At 40.4% G+C, this 18,377-nt stretch overlaps 1 protein-coding gene across 2 annotated transcripts in view; it reads left to right on the top strand.

Annotated features, from left to right (window-relative positions):
* Positions 1-323: 323 nt before the first annotated feature.
* The window catches only part of aass (aminoadipate-semialdehyde synthase), a 104,513-nt gene continuing 86,459 nt past the window's right edge, over positions 324-18,377 (top strand). Inside the window, exons 1-3 of one of the 2 annotated variants that reach the window (XM_026174889.1) lie at positions 324-458; positions 10,724-10,960; positions 13,026-13,202. In XM_026174889.1, coding sequence (XP_026030674.1) covers positions 10,742-10,960; positions 13,026-13,202 — 396 coding nt within the window. In that variant the 5' untranslated portion in view covers positions 324-458; positions 10,724-10,741. Of the gene's footprint in view, positions 468-10,723; positions 10,961-13,025; positions 13,203-18,377 lie in introns of both variants that reach the window. The other variant, XM_026174888.1, reaches the window with a different exon arrangement.

The following is an 18,377-nucleotide window of genomic DNA, read 5'->3' as shown; positions in this document are numbered from 1 at the left end:
CACTATTTATCCAGGTTTTAATGAACGCATTCATAAAATAGGTTTACATGTTATTAAATTGCTTCGTATTTGTGGATGCACGCATTTGTGAGTCCTCAAAATCTGCACAAAAATAATATTTGTAATTTTTACCCATGTTAGCTTACATATCTTACGCACGTACGCATTCGTAACACTAACGGTCATACCCTGTAGGACCTCTACCTCTGCTGGTTTCATTACGTTAGATTATATTACGTATCACATTGCATGTAGGTACGTACGGTAGAATGTTGTCATCTTACGTGAGGTTTTACTTTTTACTTTTATTTTGAAATAGTGACCGGAAGTAGCTTGGTTCAGCCTGTGCGCGTGCGAAGTAGTGTCTGCGTAAAGTTGAACGTCTTCTCACCTCCACTGTTTTCGGTGAATAGTCGCCAAATTTCATCGCCTGGAACCGTTGTGGTGTAGAGAAAGCAGTAAGTAAGGTGGGTTCGGGTAGCTGCAGCACGTCTAGCCCATTATCGAGCGCTTGAAATGTTAAGCGTTTTGAACAGAACTGACTCATGTGGTAACAGACTGTCGATTAAAGCCACACTGCTAGCTAAAATCAACGCTGAGGTCCACTTATACGTTTACTGATTTTACTGCTGTGTCTGTGTTGTTAGATTTTTGACAATGATTGTTTGGTGTTGTGTGGTGTTCAACAAGCTTATCGATCACAAAGTAGTGCAATGTACTTCATATGCCGTGGTAATTAAGGCTCACTTAACAGAAGCATCCAATTTTGTTATTCTTACGTTTTCCGGAGCATTTCTAAAGTGTCTGGCAAATGCACTGAGGTGTTGTTTAGCCTTACTCTGACTTGGGCATGGCCCATGGGAAATGGCAGTTACATCAAAAATAATACAGAATAAAGCAGAATAATAGTACAGGGCAAAACATGCATTTTAATCGTTTTAAAGTGTTGTGAAGTATATTCATTTTAATTGTTTACCAACCTTTTGCCTTAATGTAGAGTCCTCACAACAATAAGGCACTGAAGCCCAAGATTCAATGGAGAGTTACAAGAGATAACAAAACGCAGTCTGGTAACAATATTAAATGTGGTTTGTTCCACTGAGTGGTAAAAAAAAAAAGATATGGTTGTACACGGAATTTTTTTTTTTAAAGTTTCCCATGTACACATTTTTTTTTTAATGTTTAAATACTACTAGTATTTTAATTTGTATTACTTAATATTTGTATTTATTTCATTTTTATTCTGACAGTCTTATTGAATATTGTTAAAAATAAATTTTTTTCAAATTGATTTTCTAGGTCATTATTTTAATTTTTCGTGGGACAAGACAACAGGGTGATATTAAGGTGGGCAGACTTAAGCAGGTGAGGTACTGGAAACTAGAACAGGATATTTTCCCAGAGGACACAGAGATAAGAGTTATTTAAATAATCATTGACTAACTGACTAATCACAAAAAAACTAGCAGACTAGTCAACTACCAAAATCATTTTTAGCTGCAGCCCTACTGGTGAGACGCCATTTCCTCTCATGCTTAGGAGTACTCTGGTTTAAGGTGCGTGTTTGTGAGTTACACCAGGGAGTCAAGTACTTCTGATGTGAGGGTTTCTTTTTTAGAGGAGCTACAATATCTAGAGTTGAATGCAGTGAAGAAGTAAAAATAATAACAAGATAATCAACCTCTGTGGGAGTAGCTTCAGGTAGCTGCTCTACAATTTTTTCCGCATTGAAGGCATTGAAGAAGATATCAGTGGATTAATTATATCCTTAAACTTGGTTACAGCGCATTCAGAAAGACATCTGCTGTGATGTAATCTATTCCATTGTGGTGTAATTAGAGCTGGGCGATATGAGATTTTTTCATATCACGATATGTTTTTTTCATTTCAGGCGATAACGATATCTATCACGATATAAGCCAAATAACTATATTTGTAAGATTTAAATGTGCCGTTGCTCACAAGTAAAATGTGAAATAATCAGCAGCTTGTTTTTATTTAAATATTTATTTCCCATAATAAGTTCAACAGGGTAGATGTACTTAAGGAACATGAGACTTTTTCAGATAAATAAAGGCAAATATTGCAAACTACACAAAAGGCAGCCGCTAAAGCGTTTAAGTTTCAAAATAGAACAAACGAAACAGACTAAATTGTCAATTCCACTTAGAAACAAAATATTAATTCTAAAAATAAATCTTAGTTTGTTTTACAGAAGAACAGACAAAATTGACTAACTTTTGTCAATATAAAATAAACTGAGAACTAAAAGGAAATTCTCAATCTCTCCTTGTTGTATAGCTGAGCTTTTCAAACAGTTTTAACAGTTACTTTAGTCTGACAAAAGCCGAATGACGAATTAGCGCTTCCAGTCAGACACTGAGGCTACGTCCACACTTACACGGGTATTTTTGAAAACGGAGATTTTCCGTTTTCGTTTTAAAAAATAATCCCGTCCACACATAAAGGCAGAAATGAAGGAAAACGCTGCTATGAACATGTCAAAGCAGCAGGTGGCGCTAGATTCCTAACCGTGCAGAAATGTTGGCCAATCAGAAGTCTAGAAGCCTCGGTGGGAAAAAGTAAACAAAGCTGGGGCATAGAAGCAGAACCGAGTTGTATGTGTGGAGGGACAGTAACTGTGTGTATATGTAAGCATTTAAACACTGCAGAGAGTAGAATTAACAGTAACAGTATTGTAGAAATTCATTTCACCGAAACAATAACGTGGCGCACAGTGTGACGCATTCACCAGTTTATTGTATTTCCAGACTTGCTTTCGGCACATTTACAGTGCACGCTACTCTGTTTTTTGTCAGACTTGAAATAGCCGAAATACCTTCACACTACGGAACTTCTATGGCTCTTCCGTTCGACAATCTCTCGGGCGTTGGAACCATCATCTGTTTTCTCTTCGGTCACGCTCGGTTGATTTTTCTAGTCGGCACACTCATTTCCTCCATTACCCGCTGGCTGCTTCCCAAACAAACACATGTGCGGCTTGGCACTTGTGCTGTACGTAACAAGTCACGCGACGTGACGCTGTGGCTGTGATTGGTTCGGCTCTGCGCTACTTGATTTGGATTGGCTGACCTTTTTTTTTTTCTTTTTTTTTTTTTTTTTTTTAAGAGGACAAGAGCGGCGAGGTCTATCGCGATAGCTTAATTTCTCTATCGAGTAAAAGTTATATCGCGATACATATCGTTATCGTTCTATCGCCCAGCTCTAGGTGTAATCCATTATTGTAAATGTAAATGTTAGTAGGAAATGGATTGACAAAAGAGGGTTTTCAGGAAATAGTGTTAAATGATCAGTTTCTATGCCAAATGTCAGAACAAGATCTAGAGTGTGTCTAAAATAATGGGTGGGTTCTTTTGCATTTTGAATCAAGCCAGTTGACTAATGAAAGGTTAAATGCCGTGTTGAAGCTGTCATTTCCAGTATGTACATGGATGTAGGGCTGCCACAAATGATTATTTTGATAGTCGACTAGTCACCGATTATTTTTGTGATTAGTCAACCAATCAGATCATGCATCCATTGGATGTAAAACATACAGCCTATTGCACCAGCATGCGTCTGCTCTTATTTAACTATCATTAGCTTACAACTTGAAGTGTTTAAGGTATGTGCTAACTAAAAATAAAGACAAAATAATAGTTTATTAAACTTTTAATGAAATTTGTAGATTGTCTCGGTGGAGTTTAATAAACTCAGCCGTCTGCTCCTTGCTCCCTCAAATATAACAGGACAAATTCTCGACCATCTCACATTTCTGTTTAATCAGAAAACGTTAGGGCTGCTCAATTAATCGAATTTTAATCACGATTACGATCTGAGCTTTCAACGATCATTAAAAATGACTGAGCCGATTATTAGCACCTCCCTCGTGCTTTACTCTTGCGAGGTGGCAAATCGAGCGCACCTCTCTGCATTTCGAACACGTGTCACATCAATTAAGAGTATCTGAGGAGAGCTAAGCAGACGTTATTTGGAGAGGATAATGGCTGCTAAAGAAAGAATGCCGTTGGTTGAAAAGCGAGGTAAAACTACTTCAGTGGTGTGGAAACATTATGGGTTCGCGGAGTCCGATGTGGATCAAGTCGATATAGTGTGTAAACTTTGCTACGGTGTTGTAGCTGCACCACAGGGCAACACTACAAATTTATTCAATCATTTGAAGACCGCTCACAAAGTGACATACGATCAAACAATGAAGGAGCATAGAGAAAAACCCTCAACAACACATGCTTCATCCTCACAGACCTCCATTCACGCTACCATGTACAACGCGACTAAATATTCCACCAGCTCCCAGAGACACAAGGAGATAACAAACACGGTAACGTTTTTCCTCGCCAAAGACCAATGCTCAATTAACACAGTGGACACCCCCGGCTTTAAGAAACTAATCAACACTTTGGACAAATGGTATAACTTGCCATCTCGTCACTATTTTAGTCGCGTGGCGATTCCCGCTTTATATGACGAGTGTCATGATGGTGTCGCAAAGGAAGTGCCTACAGCCCAATATTTTGCCACCACAACGGACTTGTGGTCAAGCCGCACCATGGAGCCGTATTTGAGCCTCACGGTACATTTCACTGACATGGATTTCAACATGAAAACGAAATGTCTCCAGACATCCTTTTTCCCAGAAGACCACACAGGACAGAACATAGCTGCAGGTCTGAAACAAGCACTGGCTACGTGGGATCTGGAGGAGAGTAAACTCGTCTGTATAACCACAGACAACGCTGCAAATGTCATACTGGCTGCAGAACTGAATGGCTGGATGAGGCTCCAGTGCTTTGGGCACAGATTACATTTGGCCATAGGTGAGTAGGCCTAATTCCTACTGAATATGATGCATAATGTGATTTTCTTTCAATAAGTATACAACATGATGCTTCGAATGAATATAATAAATAAAAAACAATTTAAATTCAGAGATACTTTTATTCATTCTCACAGTCAAACACATTTTCTATGAATTATACAAACACATAAATAAGCTACCATCACTTTTTCTTATTCATTCACACTCAAGGAAATGACAGTCATCATCCTGATAATGCTTGTTTATATTTTTTATGTTCTTATAGAAAGAGCCATGAAAGATCACAGGATTGAGCGTGCAGTGGGGGTCTGCAAAAAAGTGGTCAGCACCTTTTCATTCAGTTGGAAAAAAAAGAGAGAGCTGAAAAAGGCACAGATAGACCTCAAACTGCCAGACCACTCCTTAAAGACTGAATGTCCAACCAGATGGGGATCTAGGCAGGCCATGGTTTCCAGAGTCCTTGAGCAGCAGAAGGTCATTGCCCATGTCCTCTCCCAAGACAAAGGAACCAGGCACCTCATCCCCTCATGGCAGGACATTGATGTCCTTGAGGCCATCAACAAGACCTTGGGACCTCTGGTTGAATTCACTGATGCACTTTCTGAAGAGAAATATGTGAGTGTGTCTTTAATAAAACCAACACTCCACCTATTTAACAACTCAGTCTTGGCTGAGCAAGATGATGACACAGACCTCTCAAAATGCATCAAGAGGAGAATACTGGAGTACCTAAATGAAAAGTATGGTGACTCACCAACACAAGAGTTGCTTGACATGGCCACTGTCCTGGACCCAAGGTTCAAACTGAGATACAGTGGGGCAAAAAAGTATTTAGTCAGCCACCGATTGTGCAAGTTCCCCCACCTAAAATGATGACAGAGGTCAGTAATTTGCACCAGAGGTACGCTTCAACTGTGAGAGACAGAATGTGAAAAAAGAAATCCATGAATCCACATGGTAGGATTTGTAAAGAATTTATTCGTAAATCAGGGTGGAAAATAAGTATTTGGTCAATAACAAAAATACAACTCAATACTTTGTAACATAACCTTTGTTGGCAATAACAGAGGTCAAACGTTTACTATAGGTCTTTACCAGGTTTGCACACACAGTAGCTGGTATTTTGGCCCATTCCTCCATGCAGATCTTCTCGAGAGCAGTGATGTTTTGGGGCTGTCGCCGAGCAACACGGACTTTCAACTCCCGCCACAGATTTTCTATGGGGTTGAGGTCTGGAGACTGGCTAGGCCACTCCAGGACTTTCAAATGCTTCTTACGGAGCCACTCCTTTGTTGCCCGGGCGGTGTGTTTTGGATCATTGTCATGTTGGAAGACCCAGCCTCGTTTCATCTTCAAAGTTCTCACTGATGGAAGGAGGTTTTGGCTCAAAATCTCACGATACATGGCCCCATTCATTCTGTCCTTAACACGGATCAGTCGTCCTGTCCCCTTGGCAGAAAAACAGCCCCATAGCATGATGTTTCCACCCCCATGCTTCACAGTAGGTATGGTGTTCTTGGGATGCAACTCAGTATTCTTCTTCCTCCAAACACGACGAGTTGAGTTTATACCAAAAAGTTCTACTTTGGTTTCATCTGACCACATGACATTCTCCCAATCCTCTGCTGTATCATCCATGTGCTCTCTGGCAAACTTCAGACGGGCCTGGACATGCACTGGCTTCAGCAGCGGAACACGTCTGGCACTGCGGGATTTGATTCCCTGCCGTTGTAGTGTGTTACTGATGGTGACCTTTGTTACTTTGGTCCCAGCTCTCTGCAGGTCATTCACCAGGTCCCCCCGTGTGGTTCTGGGATCTTTGCTCACCGTTCTCATGATCATTTTGACCCCACGGGATGAGATCTTGCGTGGAGCCCCAGATCGAGGGAGATTATCAGTGGTCTTGTATGTCTTCCATTTTCTGATGATTGCTCCCACAGTTGATTTTTTCACACCAAGCTGCTTGCCTATTGTAGATTCACTCTTCCCAGTCTGGTGCAGGTCTACAATACTTTTCCTGGTGTCCTTCGAAAGCTCTTTGGTCTTGGCCATGGCGGAGTTTGGAGTCTGACTGTTTGAGGCTGTGGACAGGTGTCTTTTATACAGATGATGAGTTCAAACAGGTGCCATTCATACAGGTAGGGGACAGAAAAGCTTCTTACAGAAGACATTACAGGTCTGTGAGAGCCAGAGATTTTCCTTGTTTGAGGTGACCAAATACTTATTTTCCACCCTGATTTACGAATAAATTCTTTACAAATCCTACCATGTGAATTCATGGATTTTTTTTCACATTCTGTCTCTCACAGTTGAAGTGTACCTCTGGTGCAAATTACTGACCTCTGTCATCATTTTAAGTGGGGGAACTTGCACAATTGGTGGCTGATTAAATACTTTTTTGCCCCACTGTATGTAAGCGAGGTCAGCCAAGAGACAATAAAAGCCAGACTGACAATGGAAATGAAGTCCATCATGGTATTTATAAAGATACTAAACATATATCTATCCATCTATCTATCCATCTATCTATCATTATTTATAGTAATTATTTAAGGATTGTATTTTAGAATGCCAAACCCGAGACAGATAAAACTGGTTCCTCATTCTGTGTTGCTGTCATTTTATATTTGTCCCATTAAAGGAGGCTATAGTGATGGGGACACCCGTTGGTAACACGAAGGTTGCTGATAATGGTGCATAAAACCAAAAGAAGAGGAAAAAGGGCCTAAGCAGCTTCTTTAAGGCCCCTCACAGCACAGCTCCAGGTGCAGAACATGTTCTTCAACTGGACCAGGCCATAGCTTTTGAGCTTCAGGCCTACCTCCAGGCAGGGACCCTGGACACAGAGGAAGACCCACTGGGGTGGTGGAAGCTATCACAGAACCTCTTCCCACGACTCTCCATCCTGGCAAAGAAATATCTTTGCATCCCAGCCACAAGTGCCTCATCAGAAAGGGTCTTTAGCACTGGTGGAAATGTTGTCAACTGCCTGCGTGCATCCCTGAAGCCTGATCATGTCAATAGGCTGGTGTTTTTGGCTAAAAACCTTTGAAAGGTTGCAGGAACCATGTTTTGTTGAGCCATTTTGAGATTGTATGGGACTCGGGCCTACTAGTTTTTATTTATTTCTTATAAAAGGTACTACTTTCAGTGTTTAATTTTATTTTTGTTCAGGCAGCAACTTTAGTTGACATACCTCAATGTCAGTTTGATGCAATTGTGCATTGTGTGGCTACACAGCTTGCCTTGATGTTTGGTTATTTGTATGCATAAATATTATGCAGTAGTTTGAAGTTCACTAAACATTAATGTTTACATCTTTTTATTTATTTTTTATATTGCAAACATTTGGACGGTTATCAGAATTTGCACATTGTTTTATATTATTTTTTGACAATCTTTAAAGCAATTATTCAATGCATTGTTATTGTTAAATAAATATCGTGAAATAATCGTGATCTCAATTTCATTGAAAATAATGGTGATTATCATTTTTGCCATAATCGAGCAGCCCTAGAAAACGTCAGAGCACTTTTGTAAATATGTGATGTCTTGATAAATCGAGCAGATATTTGAAGTTTACACAGCTACCTTCTTGCCTGAAAATATCTTAAAAGTTTATTTTGTGACTCAGAAAGAGAAATATTAAAACTAAGTAGCTGCCATCATCGTTGGAAACTGGGGGTCCAGTCCCTGGCTATCGAGGCTGGGTATTGGAACATTATCTCGCTGGTGGGGGAAGGAATCTGGGCCCTTTCTCAATTCTAAGTACGGAAGTATGTACTCGCGTTCTCGGCGAGACCGGACTTGCCTGGACCGCACGGGAGTACGGACTTGCCGAGAACGCGAGCACGGACTCGTGATTTGTACAACTGGAACACCAGCGTACATGATGATGTCACAGGTCCGGAGTTTTTACTGCTGTCCCCTCTTAATTTAACTGTGAGTAATATGTTATGAAGCTTAACTTTAATCACAGACAAACCGATTTACTCAGGAACAAATAAAACACTGAAATAAACCAAACATTAACATTTAGAAGTGATCTAAGTTACTTATATATCATGTTTAACCTCAGTAGCGAAATCTCTATTAATAAAAATAGTGTACATGTATGTCTTAATAAAAACAAGCAGGTGAGATGTTAGAACGCCTTTATTTTTATTTTAGTACAATAGACAGCTGCTGGGGTTTGGGGTTTGTTTAACCTGAGTAGCGAAAAGACCGCGGGGGGGTTGAAAACAATGTGCCGGGAGTCCGCTGTTCTCGCCGGCTCTAATGATCCTCGACCTCGCTGTTTTCTTTGGAGCTGGCAGGTCACAGACGTCTCCGAAAACGTCGGAGCGCGTTTGGAAATATATGATATCTTGATAAATCGAGCAAATATTTGAAGTTTACACAGCTACATTCTCGCTTGAAAATAACTTTAAAAAGTTTATTTTGTGACGCAGAAAGAGTAATATTTAAAAGTTTTCAACCCCGCTCGTCCGCCATTGCTGCGTTTGAGTTTTGGACGAAATGCATTCTGGGATATTTAGTTGTACCAAGTCCACACAAGTCCCCACCGATGCATGCTCGATAAAACGGGCGGAGCGAGAACACATCCGGGACTTTTTTGCGTTCTCGGCTTGATGCGTACTTTGAATTGGAACAGTACTTGGTCTCCGACTGATGACGTATCACGAATACGCACAAGTATGCATATTGAGACAGGGCCCTGTACTAGTGCATGAGATTGAGAGATACTGGCTAGATATAGTCGGGCTCACCTCGACCCGTGGCTTGGGCTTGGGAACTATTGTAATGGGCTCTGTTTCAGTCTGCCCTCGGTGAGAGGCAACCCCAGAATATCCATGGGTGGGTATTCTTGTATCCCATCAATTTGCTACCAGTACACTGAGGTTCTCATTGTGCATGAGAGGGTTGCTCCACTTACCCAAACGGAACACTGACTGTCATTTGAGTTTATGTGCCAAAGAACAGTTTAAAATACCCAGCATTCTTGGAGTCACTTGGTGGGGCGTTTGAGGGTGCTCCACCTGCTGACACCCTTGTCCTACTGGGAGACTTCAACAATGACTTAGGCAACAACCTAAAATTATACTCAAAACAGAAAAACAAGAAAAACAACTGATGTTAAATGATGCCTTTAAGCCTACAAGGGTCCATTCTACAATTGTTTGTTGAATATAAACACCATTTCATGCTGATATTGCACTTCCTTTGTTTTTCAGATATCCAAATTTAAAATATCGGTATCTAAAATAAAAAGGTGGCATCGTGCCATCCTCAGTTCCAACTAGTGACAATAGTGACGATTAGTCATATGAACGACTAGTCACACACATCTCTAGTTCAAACACAACGGTCCATAAGTACATGTGGCACCAAAACACCCCAGATTGCAGGTCAGGTCAGGTAGATCAGATTGTAAGGGAGGATGCACCCATACATATAGAAAGTGTTTGATGGGAATGCCTGGCAGCTGAAACAAAAGCTCGGGTGTGGAAGGAGTTTGGTGAGGCCATAGAACAAGAGTACTTGCTCAGAGAATTATTTGATTGCTGGGGTTTTTGTCTGTATTATTGTAGGGTCTTTACCTTATCATAATAATGATAAAGTAACAATAATCACTTTGAGGTATTTGGTGTTATATAAATAAAACTGAAGTGAGTATTATCAATAATAATAAAGTATTGTAGTTGTTAAAAATAATTTAAATGTTATAACATGTTAATATGATTCCTGGTCTGGAAGAACAGCTTCCTTGTGAGCTCATGTCACTTCTCTCCCAGCAGCAAATTTTTTGACCTTTCAGCCACACTCTCCCTAGCCTCGTCACAGGTTGCCCTTTCTATTTCTGTTTCTCTTCTTTTAATTCAGGCAGGAGGAGGTGAAGTCATGTTCCGAATCCTCCATCATCAAGGTAAGGGAATGTGCACCAGTCTCAGGGCCCAGCGGCGCTATGAGCACCACAGGGCCATCATGGCTATACGTCGCGAGGATGTCAATCCCTGGGAGAGGAGGGCGCCACTGGCACCACGACATGTCAAAGAACTCACAAATGCTGGCGTAAAAGTCCTGGTACAGCCATCCAACCGCAGAGCTATTCACGAGAAGGTGAGAGAAGGAATACTTTGTTTAATTTTCACTTCTTCAGGTGGTGTTGTTTTGATTTTCAGATCTATGAAGGTAGTATTTAATATCTTGACGCATGCTCGATCATACAAGTAAGGAAATCCCAAAAAGTTGATTCTGTTCATCTGAACATAACGTCTTCAGTGGGAGAAACGTTTCGTTACTCATCCAAGTGACTCCTTGAGTCTCAGCTGAATGCAGGTTTCCTCAACGTTATAAACAGTACCTTTGCATAATGACTGAAATTAGCACCACTGACGATCAATGACCTTTGAGGTGAGGTTCTTGATCATTAATATCAATAATAATATCAATAATATAAAGAGGGTTTACCTTTAAGACCCATTGTCTGTATAATCAACTCGGTCACCTATAACATCTCAAAGTTTCTGGCTTTGATCCTCAAGCTGTTGGTAAGCAGCTCTGAACACCATGCAGAACACTTTTGATTTTGTTGAGAAGATGAGAGCTGTCATTATGCAGGCAGATGGTTTCATTTGATGTTCACCGACCAAGTACGTTTGCTCTTGGAACTATGTCTTCATTCCACATATTTCACATTCAAGGATCACTACTACAGGCAGAAACATGAGTGTGCCATGGGCTCCCTAGTTTTAACTATTGTGGCCAACTTGTACATGGAAGAAATGGAACAGAGTGCTCTGTTATCCTACCCTGAAACGCCACCAAGTCATTGGTTCAGGTATGTGGATCACACCTGGGTGAAAATCAAATCTCAGGACGTACCACAATTCACGGATCACATTAACTCAGTGGACCAACACATCAAATTCACCAGGGAGGATATGAAAAGTGGCAGGTTAGCCTTCTTAGACTGTAAGATTTCCATCAGTAATGAGGGACATTTAAAAGTTGATGTGTACCGTAAACCAAAAAGCTTTTAAGTATTTAAGGTTTGACTCTCATCATCCACTGGAGCACAAACTGGGCATCATCAGGAAGCTACAACACAGAGTGAACACCATCCCCACAGACACAGCGGCCAGGGAAGCAGAAGAACAGCACATCAAGAAGGCCCTGAGTAAATGTGGTTATCCCAGCTGGACATTTGTCAAAGCTGGGAAGGCGCCAAAAGAAAGCTCCAGCCGATCCAGGAGAGAAGGACAACTGCTGCCTAAGCGAAAAACCCGTAGTGATCCTTTATGTGTCAGGAGTATCGGAACAGCTGTGACATGTTTTCTCTAAATGCCACGTTTCTGTGACTTTCAAACCCCAAAACACGCTGCGGCAAAAATTCGTCCATCCCAAGTATCGGGTCCCCTGACACAGACAGAGTAATATAGTGTACTCTGTTAAGTGCCAGGAGGATTGCCAGGATTTATACATCGGGGAAACCAAACAACCTCTAGCAAAGCGGATGGCACAACAGCGAAGAGCTAACTCATCAGACCGCAGTCTGTTTACACCTACAGGCCAGTGGACACTCTTTCAATGATGAGGATGTACACATCCTGGACTGGGAGGAACGCTGGTTTGAGCGCGGAGTCAAGGAGGCCATTTACATGAAAAAGGAAAGACCATCTCTGAATCAAGGAGGGGGCCTAAGGCCACAATGCTGTTATTGCAGCCATTCCCCAACTCTCTGTGAATTGTACTCATGGCAGTGACCATAGATTAATGGTTTTTGAGCAGTGGTTGTTGATCAGTGGTCATGACAATTTGCATAGTAATGATCAAGCTGACCTCACAGCTCATTAATTGTCAGTGGTTCTAGTTTCAGTCATTGTGCAAATGTACTGTTTATAAGGATTGGGAAACCTGCAGTCAGCTAAGACTGAAGAAGTCACTCGGGGGAGTGATGAAATGTTTCTTCCACTAAAAATGCTACGTCCAGATTAACAGAATCAATTTTTTTGGATAGTATTTAGCGATTTTACATTTGGTGACTTTTAGGCATCTTTGCTTCATCTAAAAACATATTGTACCTATAAAATGTATAGCTTATGGGACTAAAAATACAGACAAACTTGAAGACACATTAAAAACATTTTGTAAGCCATAACATTTAGACCGTACTTTCTTTCAGTACTATATGAAGGCAGGGGCTATCATTCAGGAGAACATTTCAGATGCATCACTGATAATTGGAGTGAAGAGGCCGCCGGAGGAGAAGATCATTCCCAAGAAGACGTACGCTTTTTTCTCACACACCATTAAAGCTCAGGAAGCCAACATGGGGCTCTTGGATGACGTACTGAAAAAGGTAAGCCCTAAAATACCCTGCAGTGGTCCTGCTTTTCAGTCAGTTTATTTATGTTTCCAGTTAGGGGTGGGCGATATATCGAATATACTTGATGGTATCACGAGTTTTTCCAAATATGATGGTTAAAATGGCTTTATCGTAACCATCAAGTATAAATTGCCATGGCAATATTAAGCTGTCTGCATTTAATTCGCTGAGTTTTTTTTCTCAACGAGTTACATCATTAATCCCCCCTCCTAACCGGAAAGTTTTCTACCTGACACACTGCACTGAGCATGTGTGTTTATTAGGGGTGCAACGATACACAAAATTCACGCTTCGGTACTTTGGTGTCACGGTTCGATATTTTTTTCGATACAAAAAAAATGTTCATACCTTTTTAATTTGTCATTTATTAAATTTTCACGGCACATTCCGCACCACATCTGTTCGTTCATCATTTGTTTGAAGCCAGCTCACCTCCTGCAACTACTTTTCCGAGAATACGTGCTTCTTTTGTGGTTCAGACTCCTTCTGACATTTCTTTGGAGGTGGAGGAACATCACAGTAATTGCTTAAAGGAGCTTCTTCGACATCTTTAAGAGTTCTAAACAAATGTCTGTCCTCCTCCAGAAAATCTTATGTACGCAAACACGCGTTGCAACTTCTTATCTTGTGCATGTTTTTTATTTTGACAGCGAATGCGCACCTGCGGACCACTTATGTGCACTTATGTAATTGAGCATTGCGTGGCACATCCGACATACTGTTTTACTTTAGCGCTTACCTTCAGGGTCATACGTCACATGAAAACCAAAATAGTTCCAAACGCCAGATCTGAATGATGGTGGGGGAGGTTCAATTTGCCATGTTGCAAGGAGAGCTTAACTTCAGTCACGCTAGCTTGCCCTGCGCTCACTGAATCTGCGTTCGACTGTTCCGCCTAGGCTGCACTGTCGAGCGCAGATTCACTGAGCGCTCAACACAGACAGCATCGTCAGAAGGAAAGTTGATAAAATAAATTAAAAAATGTTGTATTGTTCGATGCATATGCGTACCGAACCGAAAGCACTGTATCGAACGGTTCAATATCGATACGAGTATCGTTGCACCCCTAGTGTTTATATACTACCAGGTGGGGAAAAACATGGCGACAGCAGGAGTTTTAGATGAGTGAGATAATGAGACTCTCTGTCGTTTAGATTTCACAACAGTGTCGAACAAAATGTGGTAATTTGCAAAACATCCTCTAAAAATATTGCCGCAAAAGGTAGCAGCACCACAAATGTATTCCACCAGCTGAAAAGTCATCCACTGCAAAATGAAGCCTGTTTTAAACTCTGCATGTCAGCGTCTCCCCACACACCAAAGAAAACGTTAAATGAACCAGCTGTGACACCTGCGACTGTTCTTGGTCACTCTGTTTTAGTCACTGTCTAGGCTTATGTTTCTGTAATTTGAGGTGATCACATTTTTTATAATAACCTTATAGGTTAGAAGCACAAAAGAGAACCTTTTTAATTTAACTGTTTTGTTTTGTCTCATGAATTCTTGCTTGCTGTAAATTTTTGTTGCTATGATCTTTTGTTTGTTAAAGGTCTAGTGTTGACCACAGAGAGACTTACTGTGACAGTATTGTCATCTGTAAAAAAAAAAAAAAAAAACCTCTGTGTGCAACTGATGGTTAAAACATGATTTTTTTTATTCAAAGTAGAAAAAAATATTGAGTGGTCAATTTGAATGAGTATACCAGTGCAATTTTAGGCACTATATGATTGAAAATAACATTTGTTTTTGGAGGCTATTTAAACATATTGTGATATAGATTGTGATATAGCCAAAAACATTGTGATATTATGTTTTCCTCATATTGCCCAGCCCTGTTTCCAGTATACAACTGTAAATGATGCAGGGAAAGTCTGTATTTATCTGAGGTACAAGAAGTTCCTCCCAAGCATTCTTTGGTGTCTTTTCTCTTCTTTTGCTAGCCTTGAAATAACTTTTTTTAAACGGTATGAGTTTTTCTTTTTTTAAGTAATATGCTTAGTCAAAGACAAAGGTGGGCAGTGTGGGTGCAGCCCAGAGGGGCTGCACGGACTAAAATCCTTTCATTTTCTCAAAAGTTGACAGCGCGCCTTATGTATGAATTCTGGTTGTGCTTGATGGCCGCGAACCGATTTTATGTGGAACACGGCGCTCAGCAATCTGTCAAAAAATGTTTTAGTACGACTTTAGTAAGCTACGGAGCTGCACCGCTTGATGGATTGTCGGAGCATTACGGCTGAGCCTCGCGGAGTGATACGTACTGTGCATCAACGTAATATTACCCTACTGTGTATAAGGACTATAAATGGCACCTGTTAAGAGACGTGGTTATGAAGCGGATTTCAAACTCCAGGCTGTCAGTCAACAGTACAAGTTGGGAACAGAGCAGCTGTGAAATCTGTCTTTGTTATTGTGCTCAGCATCTTTTAGTTTACATTTTGACTGCACAATTGTGAGCTTTTTGTTATGCACAAAAACAACATTGTTTTCTTTTATTTATGGAGCATTATTATTTAATAAATGCTCATGGTCAGCACTTTTTCCTTACAGCAAGAAGATCCTAGGTTCAAGAACTCAACAGCGTGAGGGTTTAAGGCAGGATTTAGATGTACGTGTTGCTTCAACACTTGACAGTGGTTGCACCTGTCATTTGGGGTTGTCTTTGTTAAAAGGACTATTATAAGCAACAACAAAAAATGTAATGCAAGCTAACTGTGCTCTGATCACCAAACTAGCTGCTGGTTACAAACTTTATTCATGTACAACAGACTGATTATTCATTGCAGTGATTGGTTGTTTTGTTTTGGGAGCAAAATTCCACAAGCAGTTATGTTGCTCTCTGTGAATATTTTAATAACCTAAATCGATTAATTGAGATGTTGCTGCTTGAGGTGCTGAACTCTTCTCAAGTTTCAGTTCAAGCACTGTAGACAAAGTGAAGCAATTCTATGATCACTCTTCACAAGGTCAATGACAGGCATGAGTGTTGAAACCTGAAACCAAGACTCGCCTGACACACATTTTCCATTTTCCAGCATGTGTTTTATTTTTGTTGTGATTCAATCCCAACAGCAGTAGAGACCTGCAGGTTCTCCTCTCTCTCTCTCTCTCTCTCTCTCACTCACTCACTCACTCACTCACTCACTCACTCACTCACTCACACACACACACACACACACACACACACACACACACACACACGTGATGTGATCAATTTTTGGGATAAAAAGCCAACACCTTTAATTTCAGTCCTTTCAATCACCTGCTCAGACTGTCAGGGCTCTGTGTGCGGGCTGGTGGAGATGTGGATCCAAGTGCATGACTCTGAGACGGAGATATAACTGAAAACCACAGCTTTATTGCTGGCACCAACAAAAAAGAAACCAAACATGAAAACACTAACTGGAACACACAGGCAGGATCTGAGGGTACGACGCGACACCGAGCACGGGAAAACACAGGGCTTACACAGGGTAATGATGAGGGAATGGACAACAGGAGGGAGACACAACTGGGAGAGATCAGGGCTGATGAGACAGGGGGAACAAAGCTGCACACACTAACATAAGACAAAGACTTTCACAATAAAACAGGAAACATGAATCACTACTCAAAACCCAAGCAAATCATAATTCAGAGAAAAACCAAACATAAGAACTAATCTCTTAACAAGAATAACTGAAACAGAGATTATAATAATAATCAACAAAGCACCAGAGAAACATAAAGAACCCATCATTCAAAAAATAAACCAAAACATAATAAACTCAAAATGCTGGGTCGAATCGCCCCAGAACTGTGACACAGACAGTTTAAATGTTAATGAAAACAAGCTTGTTAACTGCTTCCAGCAATGACTGTTTTCATTTTTTGACACATTAACACCAAAACTGGATTAAGATCAAGTTAAAACCAAAGCTGTCATAGTTTACAAGCTTTACGTCTGTTAAGTTTTTCATGAACTTGCTGTAGCCTGACAGCAGCGGTCCTCTCTCAGTAGAGAGTCGCATCTCACAGTATGTGAGGGTAAGACTGAAATAAAACCTTGATTATTCTTTATATCTCCTGGGTTCTCCTTGGGTCTAAACATCATTGTAAATGGCCTGTATTTATATAGCGCTTTACTAGTCCCTAAGGACCCCAAAGCGCTTTACATATCCAGTCATCCACCCATTCACACACACATTCACACACTGGTGATGGCAAGCTACATTGTCATCAGACAGTGAGCATGACAGTCTGTGCTGATTTCTGCTCATCTTCCTGTTTTTTATTTTTATTTTTATGGGCAGACACTTCTGTAGAGATTTACCATTAGAATGCAAAAATTGCACATGTAGCCAAATGGTTGACTTCACCCTTATGATGTCTACAACCATCCATGTTGCACAATGTAATCACTGCTTAAAGGGGGACATGGATTTGCATGATTTGATTCGTTAATATAGAATATAAATAAAATCTGTTACTCTGTATTATTATAGATTAAGTTGTCATATTTAAATGAAGTGGTATATAAAGTAATGAAAATTATTTAGTATAAGTATAGAAGAACCAGTGAAACTATACAAAAGGAATAATTGATGGAACCATGAATTCGGCTCTTTACTGAAAAAGGAGATTGTTTCCTGAAGGAGAATGTTTGGCTGTCAGTTTGTGCCCTGAAACTCAAGGACACTTGGGCTATGCAGCAGGTCAATGATCCAAAACACACCAGCAAGTCTACCTCTGAATGGATCAAAGAATACAAAATCAAAGTTTTGGAGTGTCCTAATCACTGTAGGATTGAGTTACTATTTGTTTCATTTAATTGTATTAAGTTAAATTAGATTTAACGCGGTTTGACAGGGTGAAACAATCTTAGTCACAAGTCCAAACAATGACAATAAAAGATCCATTGGTTATGACTTATTAGATTTGGAAAGGTGGGAGGACAAGAAATTGGGATCACTATCAGGAGACTGATCAAGGATTATAAAATTGGATTAAATAAAGACATTGCTTCACGGAGCCACTGAGTGTGGTACAGGGCACTGTTTTCCAGAAGAAGAGTAGGTGTTGTGTTGCCAATAATAAGGTGAATTTATTAATAAAGAAAACAATAATAAGATAAACGGTAAGAACTCCAATTGACTAATCGATATATGAGAA

The sequence above is a fragment of the Astatotilapia calliptera genome, chromosome 7 (genome assembly GCF_900246225.1).
Source record: "Astatotilapia calliptera chromosome 7, fAstCal1.2, whole genome shotgun sequence".
In the NCBI taxonomy this organism is placed as follows: domain Eukaryota; kingdom Metazoa; phylum Chordata; class Actinopteri; order Cichliformes; family Cichlidae; genus Astatotilapia; species Astatotilapia calliptera.
The sequence above is the reverse complement of the archived record's forward strand: the minus strand, read 5'-3'. Positions and strand labels throughout refer to the sequence as shown.